The 10,632-nt window shown below is 44.5% G+C and overlaps 1 protein-coding gene across 1 annotated transcript in view; it reads left to right on the top strand.

Moving 5' to 3' along the window:
- Positions 1-5,570: 5,570 nt before the first annotated feature.
- Positions 5,571-10,632, top strand: part of TTC39B (tetratricopeptide repeat domain 39B) — a 75,396-nt gene continuing 70,334 nt past the window's right edge. The window contains exon 1 of the mRNA XM_065656742.1: positions 5,571-5,648. Coding sequence (XP_065512814.1) covers positions 5,604-5,648 — 45 coding nt within the window. The 5' untranslated portion in view covers positions 5,571-5,603. The remainder of the gene's footprint in view (positions 5,649-10,632) is intronic.

Raw genomic sequence — 10,632 nt, 5'->3', positions numbered from 1 at the left:
TGTGCACAAACAGAAAATTTCTTTTGGTTTTATGTGATCAGTAAAGGAAATGGTAACTCAGGAAATATCTACCTTTTATTTGATGTTTTGACATCTCCTGGACTTGTGGCACACAGTGCCAAGGATATTAATCAAGGCAGAATTACTTGGGAGACTTTATCTTCATTGCAAACAGAAGCACCCATCTGAATTCCGTCCTCCAGGAGGATTTTTGCTGGTTTTATGACTGGATCAAGTCAAGGCAAATGCACACCCTTAATACACTAATTTCCCCATCAGGGTCTGCCTGTGGCCTACAGTCAGCATAAGGCTTAAACAAGTATTTTTGCAAAGAGCATACCCGCAGGAAAGATTTCTACAGGATGTAGTTGCTTGTTTCTCAAGGAAGCCCAAAATTAGCTACAAAAGGACACTAAATTTGCCAGATGCTTTTTCTGCATAGCTGTCTACAAATCCACTCATCCTCAGATCTCTTTTTGAAGTAGTTATCTTTGTTTGTCAGTTCATTCAGATGGCCTGCCAAATCATTGGCCAGCGGAGCTGCCACAAAATATTACATGAAGAATTTGATATAGAATGCGTACTTTCAGCTCTAATGGAGGAACATTTGAAAACTAACTACTGTACACCAATCTGGCCAGCATCATTTTAGCATGTCTACAGGGCTTTTGGTTAAGAGCTCGATCAGCTACAACCAGTGTAAAGTGTGGACAAGGCAAGTATGGACCAGGCAAGCTTGGGTTTATCTATAGCTGTCTGCGCTCTAAATCTGTTCATTAAATTTTAACTGATAAAGTAAATAAAAACATTTGCATTTTTAGGACTTGTTAAAGAACAGGTGGCTTGAATGAATTAATTAAATCATCAATACAGTTAAAATTCAAAGTCAACTCTAGAGAGTATTTGAAACTTACAGTACTTGCACTTAAATTATTAATGAATACTATTCACTACAATAAAAATTAGTAGGAGAGTACAACATTTCACATTATTCTTAATACATGCCATTCTCTCCATTGGCTAATGTGGAATTTTGGAGCCAGAAGAGTTATACTCAAACTCTTACTAATATACTGGCCAAATGCCATGATATACTGAACAAGGTTTATGTCCCCATATGAGACATCTTAGCCTTTTCTCAGCTAAATTACACATGTAGCTGCAAAGCACAGAGACAGTCTCTACCCAATCTGCAACAAAATCACTGAACAGAGGGACCCATACCTGCTATTACAGTAAAAGCTTCTGAACATGGCAGCCTACATGACAAGAGGAAGGAGGCACACAAGTCTGTTTTGCTGGTCTTTGTTTTTTAGAAAAAGTACCTTTAATGTGGATATTACATCAATCAATAGGAGTTAAAATACAAGTAAATAAATTAAAAAATAAATAAATGTATTCTCCTACAGCCTGAAGGGAAGGCCTTTGTGTACAGTTTAGTAATTATAAATTGCTGTCCTATCATTAAGTCACAGGATCCTCACTCAAAGATACAATTCCTATTTCTTGTGGGAACAAGAACAGTGTTATGTATACGTGATATTTCAGGTTTGGTTTTGAGTATTTCTTTTTGGTGGGGGTGAGGAAGGGATAGCCTTCAGGCATTTTCATTCCCTCATGACTTAGACACATAACAATCATCTGCTTAGATGGTTCAATCCAGAATATGTTGTTTTCAGAGCAATGAAAGGATAATAAAATGAATAGACAAAAGATAAAAGAGATACTTCTTGGCAAAAACCAAAAAAACCCAAAAAACCAAAACTTTGAAAACTTCCAGCAGTAAGGCAAAGAAAATTTCTGTAATGTGAAGTTAGACCTTTTTCCTTTGCTTTTTCTGGTATAAATAGTACAGTATGTGAAGAAAAAGCACATGGAAAGGATTCAGCTATATAAATAATATAATTTCAAAGGTGCCATTTGCTCTACTTACTAGAGAATTTACAGGTAAACTGCTCAATTTCTTGAAGCTAATAGAGTACCACATGACAAAACACAGTTCAGACTGGTAATAAGACCAAAGGTTTCAATGGGAAAAATGAGCCAATTAAAAATTAACACTATTAAAAGGCAGCAATTCACCAACATCCTTAAGGGTTTATTTAACAAGACATTCTGCAAGAAGAGGTGATCAGTCATTCACAATATACCATGCAAACATCAGGCACTGTGCTAGTGTCAGAGGGAGTACTTCTGGAACTAGGTGGGACTTGGTTTCTGTTTTGCTGCTTGCCCTGCCTCCATCAGGCAATCTGCTAATTGTTTAATGATTGTTACCTACAGTTCTTCTGTTTGGGTGAGTCTGAGACAGTCTAATGCTACTGGAAAGCTGGTGCAGGACTTGGCACTCCTGGGCACCTTCTTCTACAGTGAGGCTGTTCTCAAGGACTATTTTCTAGTCCTCAAGAAAACTGGATCAGTATCAAGTGTCTATACTGAAGCTGATTTTATTCTTCTATATTATCTGAGAATGAGGAGCAGAATAGGACTTTTCATCCTTGTCTGATCTGTATTTGATTATAGAAGCTCAAGAAATGTTTTTTTTTTCCTCATTGTCCCATTAATTCTTATAATGACCAAATTCCTGGTGAATAGCTATACCATAGAAGGAAGCACTAGCAGAACTGTCAAATATCCAGTTAGTGTTAACACAGCAGCACGCAGATGATGGCTCTGAAGATGGAGGAAAACGTAGGAAGGCTTTTCCTGGGTGGAAATTCTATACGGGTATGCCAGCCAGAAGGGAACGGTCTCTCAAGGTCTTGCCTCCTCTGTCAGATCTCAGCAAAATCCTGTCAATGTGTCCACTGAAATGCTTTCTGAAAGATTAGTAACTGGCTCATAATCTTCCTAATTCATGCTGCACAGATACCTACATTCACATGGTTAGAAACTAGAGCTGGCTGGGAACTGCAGTAGGCTTCTCAGGGGATTAAGACCTATTAATTATTGGCCATATTCATTCAGAAGTTGTGGGTTTTGTGTTCTTCAGTTTTTTACAAATGGAAAACTGTAAGAGGGAGATGAATTTACAAGGAATTTTTAATGCTTAAATTTCAAGGGAGAAGAGGAAGAATGATTAAACTGTTTAAAGCCAGTTTGGGGGAGTGGATTTGAGATGTTCTTTTGACTATTATTACTGTGACTTAAATGGGAATATGCCTTGTGTCAGCCTGTTGAAGACCAAGCAAACCTCAGTAATGGCCCTGCCATTTACATGGCCTGTACACAAAGTTCAGTAGCAATTTTCCTGCCTTAGCTACCTGGGTCAGGAATGATTTTTTGTAGTTATCTCTACCATGATTATTTTAGCATGCATCCTTGTTTTGCCCAGAGAAAGTTCTCTGATAAGATACAGCCTTAAATCTACCCCCAAAAGTATAATTGAACTAAAGTGCTTGGTGAGGAGGAAATAATATAACAACATAAATCAAATTTATCAAGAGCTTATCATGACGAAGTGGTGTTGAGCTAGGCCTTGGTCTTGAGCTTGCTGAGTATATTAACTGAACCTCTGACTCACGCGGTTATGTCTCTTATGCTTAGAGTAACTACTTGTGACTAGCAACTCCGCACATTGGTGTGATTTCAGCACTGATGCTATAGTCCCTTAACAGTTTCTACAAGAATGTAAGGGATCGGGCTAAGTTTTTATTCTTTGTAACTAGAACAGGCAGTGCATAACTGCCTTGGTGTGTGGCTCCTACTGAATGATATAACTGCTTTCATCTTTAAGGACCATGTTTCTAGAGCTTGGCAACCTTATGTGTTAGCTATCCTTCTCATACACCATGTGACCCCATTGTATTCTGTTACAGAATACTGGTTTAAAACTGGTTTTGTAATGGTAGTCTGCTGCTCTAAGCAAAAGTACATCTCAATTGCCCTTGGAGCTCAAAAATAGGAAGTCATGTGTTCAGCTTGTATAATTCTCGTGAACAGTATCAAATTCTGATATAATGGTAACACGAGTTTCAGGTGGAGCTGTGCAGGCAGGCATGACTGCTATGAGTCAAATACAAAGCATATATGGGCAGTATCTGCTGCATTTGCACTACTGGTATGTTTCACGTGCTTCGGATCAGTCCCGCAGCAGTATATTAATATTACTAGAGTATCTTCCAAGAATTTGCCAGTGAAGAAGCAAACTCAAGTGTAACAGGAGTATGGGAGAACGGTGTGTATGTGGCACCTTAGCTGAAAAGAGTGCAATCTTGCAGGACAGGTGAACATATTCAACTTATGTTCCCCTTTGCCTTTTACTTAGCTTGGCCGAGTTAAAATAGCGAAGCAGATACAGCAGTACAGTCTGTGTAAGACTGGTGGGGACACTGCTAGCCTACACTGAAAGCCTGTACTTCTGCCTCTTAGACTGAAGGACCTTGCTTATCTCTAGACTGTAATCCCAAATCTCGCAAAAACCTCTTAGACTGAATCTACCTCCTGGTTAGCTGAATCTTTTCAGTTCCCTTTATCTCTCCATGTGTCTCTGGTTCTAATCGCAGCCAGTGTATCAAAACTATACATATTTTTAACAGGGGCTGTGGCAGAGAAGCAACCTGTAGGAAGTGGAGATGGGTGTGACGCCATCTACTTTTTAGCAGAACTTGACCTCAGCTGGCAGAATACAGAAACATGGAAGTTGGTAGATCTGTAGCAACGAGCATTACGATACTGTGGGTAACAACAGGATACGGCTGGGTGGGGGAATCTAACAGTCTTCCTCAGAGGCTGTCTGCTTTGCAAACTTTATTCTCAAGTGGTAGTCAGCATGGTGAGGAAGCAGCTCTTGCACAGAGCCTGGCCACAGGGCACTAAAGGATTGTAGGTGCGAGTTCCTCCTGGACTTCAGGCACTGAATACCTCGAACAGACTGACAACAACCGACTCATGGGGTGGTTCGCTTGCGTGCACTGCTCAGACAAGGTCCAAAGCAGACACAGCAGCACAGCCCGTGCTTTCCTTCTTCTGCAGCAGCTGGCTGGGCTCCACGGCCAGTCCTGGAGGTGGCTGGCGGCGCACAGCACGGAACAGCCACCCGGCAGCAGCGGTCCAGGTGTGCTGGGCACCGTCCAGGGAACTGGGGGGACTGCAGGGACACTGAAGAAGCGCAGGAATGACTGAACGAAACTCCGCCACACTCCGGCCGCAGGAAGGAGCGTGACACCACGCGGGGAGAGCACTCGGCGTGACTTTGGGACGATGCTCCACTTGCCCCAAAGGCCGAGCCGGCCAACCTCATCCTTCGGCCGCTCCGAGGGGCCGAGACGGTGTCGGGGGCACCTCTCTGCCGCCCGGGCCGTGTCGGAGCCGCAGCGGCCGCCCAGGGGCGCGGGGGCCGGGCGGGCAGATGCGCGGGTCGGCCGGGACACCGTGCGAGCCACAGGCCGCGACGAGCGGGGGCGAGGCCTGCGATGCAAATGAGGGGGCGAGGCCTCCGGAGCCGCGGGGCGGCGGGGAGGTGGCGAGCGCGGCCCCGCACGGACGAGGCGGGAGGCGGGAGGCGGCGCGGCCGGGCGGGCTCGGCCGGGAAGTGCGGGGGGGAGCGGGACGGGGCACGGCGGCCGCAGTCATCCCGGCGCGGCGGGCAGCGGAGCGGGAACATGGCGAGCGTAGGAAACGGCACGGAGGAGAGCGGCGGCGAGGAGGTAACCGGAGGGAGGTGGTGAGAGGGCAGCGGGCGTGCGGTCGTCCCCTGCAGGCGCAGCGGCGGGGAGAGGCGCGGGCGGGGGCCCCGCTGCGCCGACATCCCGACCGCTCACCTGCCCCGCGCCGCCTCCTGCCGCCGCGCTGGGGCCGGCGGGCGGGCAGCCGCCTCCTCCCGGGGCCGGCCCGGCCGCCGGGCGACAGGGTGCCGCCGGGAGTCGGGGGAAGTTGTCCCGGCGGCGGGGCCGCGGGCGGCCCCTTCCCGCACCCCCCCGCCGTCCGCTTTTGTTTTTATATTCCTCTTTTTCTTCCCCTTTTTTTTTTTTTTTTAAAAAAAAAAACCAACAAAAGCAAACCAAACCAACTCCGCGTCAGAGCTGCGCTCCTCCGCTGCTTCGTGCGCGTTTGCTGCGCCCCTTCCCCGGTGCGCGGTTCTCCCGGCGGCGACCCCCGCGCAGCCCCCGCCGGGCGCCGCGGGGCAGGTGTGCGGGCAGCAGCGCCGGCAGCTGCGCCGTGCGACGTCCGGCAGCGCCGCGGGCTGCGGGTGGGTGTGCGAGAGGGTGGCGGGGAAAGCTTCCCCGCCCGGGTGGGCTGGGAGGGCACGGCTTCTCCTTCCCGGGCACCGTGTGCCTGGCGTGTTCCGCAGGTTCTGTGTCTGGGAAGTGAGATCAGGCAGAGCCGTGGTTGATGTAAGGAGTGTGATACACTGGAGTTTGTAATTTCACTGGTGTTTTGGTTAAATGTCCTTTAAACAGCCCAAACGCAAATCCCTGAAAACGACCACCCGAACTTTTAGACTTTCTTGGTATCTCTCAGTCTAGAAAAATGCAACAGCAGAATCATTGGTAACACTCCTCAGGAAGCTGGTGAGAATAAGTGATCTCCTAGAGTAGCTTTTGAGAAGGGTGCTGCAAAACTGAAGCGGTTTTAACTGGAGAGTGCTTTTGAACACAGTAGATCAGAGTCTCCCAGCACACACATCTTGGAATATTGACTTGATTTCTGACTGTACAGTCTAAACTGAACAATTTTAAGCATTGCCTACTTTCAGTGACATCTTCAAAAAGGTTTATAAGGCATACCTCTGGCCAAACTTTGCTGAAGAAAACTTATGAGTCATTTGATTATACAGTAGTTGTTTAGGGTTTTTTTTGCCTTCTTTTTTTTTTTTTTTTAGAACCTTGTTAGGATGAATTTTGGAAACAGGCCTGTGACCAATGCCTCATTTCTGAGGTGAGGCAGTGCTTCATAGGACAGGGAAGCTGACAAATGTATGTGTAGGACTTGGTATGCTGTGTAGTTTGGATGAGTCCTCATGCTTTGTATTTGGCAGTTGCAGAAGCTGTTCGTGGAAGAGATGATAAAAATCATCTTCTTTTTCTTGATTGGAAGGTGGGGATATTTACTAGACTATATGTCAGAGCATGCCATAAAAGTTGCTACTTCCCAAGGTTATAGTCTGGAGGCATAATGTGAAGAGGATGTGAAATGCTTAAATCTCATTGTATACTGCTGTGAATCACTGCAAAATCATGGAGTGATCTCTGTGGAGCTGAGTTTTTGTTTCTAATAGGAGTAGTACCAGTGAGAACAAGTTATTAACCAACGCTTACTGCTCTCAGTAAGCAAGTAGTTGAAATTCACAGTTGTTAAAACAGGTATTTAGCAACTTAGTTATAGCCCAGCTGCCCTGTGTGAGCAATAGGGAAGAATATTCTTCACGGAGTTTACTGTTAAGTATGAATGTTTTATTGGAGGAAAAAAAGCTGCCATGCAAACAGATGGAAAGGTAGGCATAAAAGCACCTGGAAGAGGCTTATTTGACCAATAGTCTGCAAAAAGTGCAAAGCTTTCTCCAGATGATCTTGAAAGACTTCATTGTCTTTGAAGAGACTTGTGCATGATTTTCTGGAGTCTGAAAAAGACCAGAATTGATAATGGATGTGCTTGGATTTTTCCTGGTGAGATCCCAGAGTTCAGGAAGAGAGGACAGACAGTGGCATGATCTTGGGGAAAGTTGCTGGGTCTGTAACAGAAGTTGTCTAGACCACTGTAGGCTGCCTTTCCCTACACAATCTTGTTACTAATAAGCTAGATGTGATTTCAGCACTTTAGGCATGAGACAGTTGTTTTTAACTGTCTTAGTGGTTTTTGGTTGTTGTTTTTTGTTTGCTTGGTTTTTTTTAAAGTGTTTGCAACAGTTATGATGTTAGGAAACTGAAGCTGGGGAATGTTACTATTAGCTTTGTTCTTAAGAGCTGCATGCATCTAAATAGCATTGTTAACGTGGAACGTGGCACATGGGTACTCTACTTCTTGATTTGAGTGCACATGCTTAGTATTATACGAACATAGATTTTAGCACAGAATTTTGCTTTGCAGAGACCTGCAAATGCTTGCGCATCTCCCAGGCTTTGAAGAAGGGTATGTTACGTTAAACCTTGAAGTTGGTTCCTTCTTAACATTGACCGCCAAAAACTTTGCTTCTGAAGTCCAAGCTTCAGGTAGCAGGTAGCTGCCCCCTGCCGTATTTCCTGATGCATTAAATTTGTGGTTCTCTTTACGCTTCTTGCAGCTCAAGGAAGTGCCACATACCATGTTTATTTATATTTTTTTTAAAATTTATGCCTCGTTGTACTTCAGCTGTGGCTTTCCAGCGGGCATGGTGAGGAAGTGGTATGAATTGTAAATGAGTCTTTGGGGTTTTTTCCCCAGCTAATGCAAGTGTAGTAGTCCAGTGTTTCTCTTCTTTAAAAAACAAACACACACCAACAGGAATTGGAGACCTGAGCCTAAGAGGCTGTATTAATGACGCAGTGTTATGGATACGCTCATCTGGGAAAACAAATGGGTATTAAAGTTGGAGTTTTCAGGTGCAGTGTTGCTTCCTGCATGTTAGAGCACATGTGGTCGTCCTCTACTAGGAAGCAGTTCCCTGGATGCTACATGATCGGAGTGAAAGTGCCCACCTGTGGTGGGCCCAGCTGTGAACTCACAGGGTGATATGCCATTGGCACTTAAACCACTATATGACACTGAATTCACCTACTAAAAGTACTTACGCAAGTATTCTTTTGGAACAGGTTGCAAATCTAGGACAGATATGCTTAACTTTAAGGACAAACTACCACTCCCAGCCACTGCAGAGTCTTCAGGCAAAACTTTAAGCCTTCTCCCCCCCCCGTCTAAAGATTACTTAAAATAGTGGGTCAGATCTGCTTCCCATTAAGTTCACTCTGTGCTGCCCTGGTTTTTCAAAGTCTTAAAGCCAGCTTAATTGGTTACTTGGGGATTCCCTATCCATTAAAAAAAAAAACAACCAACAAACCCAACCTTGGTGTTTGTGCATGTGAGGGTTGTGGTCAGACAGAAAGGATCATGATCAAGAAGTATCTAGATGCTAAAAAAAAATGCCTTGTTTGGCCACAGTCAGCCAGGCTAAGGATTATACACAGATCTGAAAGTGATTTGGTGCCCTTGCTGTGGTTAACTCCAAGGCTTGTATTAAGGACAGCTTGGCCAATTCAGCTAATCTGTGCCTCAGCTCTAAACTAACCTACTAAGGAAAATTTAGGTAATGAAGGTCTGATGATGTACCCTGTACTCTCTTGAACTGCCCAAGCAGGGACAAACACAGTACTGGGTGGCTTTATCAGCCTGGACAGTTTATCCTCAGATCTCATTTGAAAATGAAATCAGCATCGTCTCTAACTCAAAAGCTGTTTAGTACTGGTTACTACTCTGTTTAAGTACTCAAGCTTTTCATCCGCTGCTGCAGCAGCTGCTGCACTTACCATCAAAGAACTTGCTAGTGTTGTGCTTCTCTTCACCAGTAGCTTAATATAATAATGTACTTCAGAATAAATTATAGAACCCTGCAGCACCAACTGTGCTCTCTCTCATGTTTATGCTGAGGACTATTCACCACCTTTGTTTGGTAATCCCAGCCTGGAAGAAGAGTCTTGGTGGTGGGAAACAGTGGTAGTTGCACTCCCCAAGAGACTTTCTGAAGCTGGAACTAGCTAGTCTGTATGGCACCTTTTTCACCTTGAAAAGTGAATAAGGTGTTGGGATTATGTAGTTGGAAAGGGGTCGCAAGGGCACTTTCATGAAGGATGATTGTGCTTAAGACATCCTAATCTGATTTGTGTGGTTTTGCCTCTGAGAAGTAGATCTTGTTCAACTGAAGAACGTAAAATTTGAACTCCTTTTGTCAACTTATTCCAAAGGTTTGTGCTTTGGCACATAGCTCATCTGTTCCCTCTGTTCTGTTTCGGCCTCTCCTACTGTTAGAGCACATCTACATCTAAGATGAGGGGCAAGCTATTCCAGCAGCACAAATGAGAAAAGGACCACAGGAAAATTCAGCATGACTAGTAATTTATTTTCTTTTAAATAAAATTAGGTTGCTGTCTCTGCTTCCAAGCTTCTGAGGTTCTTCATGTCAAATAAAACTTTGTTTTACCTGTGGGCGTACCTGTTGAGAGGTATTATTTTTCCTTTTGACCACCTATTCAAGGTAAGGAGGTGTACTGGTGTACTCCAATTTTATACTACCTATATTGTTATGAGATTTTTATTTTTCACATTTCTGTTTCTTTTTGGGCTCCCTAGAGTTTGCTTCATACATCCATTTGAGCTCCTTGGTTGGCTCCGACCGAATTTGAAAGCTGGGTAGATAAAAAGAAGTGCGGCTTAAGTTTTTATTGGTTTCCTGGAGGGCAAAAGGAAGCATATGTAATGTGTTCCAGTTAAACATTCTTATTTAATGTTCACTTTTTTAATCAGCATGCTGTTCCTCCTCAGAGTGAGGGATAAAAGATCCAGGGGATATGGGAAAAGGTGGGGTCACTGTGGAAAGTGCTAGCTGCCTCATAGGGAAGCAAAGCTGACAGATAAGCGTCTGGGAGAGCTGAGTAGCTATGAAGTGAATTTGTTTGTCTGTTATAATTTGCTTTTACATCTCTTTTCTGTGGTTTTTAATGT

This window comes from Caloenas nicobarica, chromosome Z (genome assembly GCF_036013445.1).
Source record: "Caloenas nicobarica isolate bCalNic1 chromosome Z, bCalNic1.hap1, whole genome shotgun sequence".
Classification (NCBI taxonomy): domain Eukaryota; kingdom Metazoa; phylum Chordata; class Aves; order Columbiformes; family Columbidae; genus Caloenas; species Caloenas nicobarica.
Note: the sequence above shows the minus strand (reverse complement) of the source record. Positions and strands in the feature narration are given on the sequence as shown.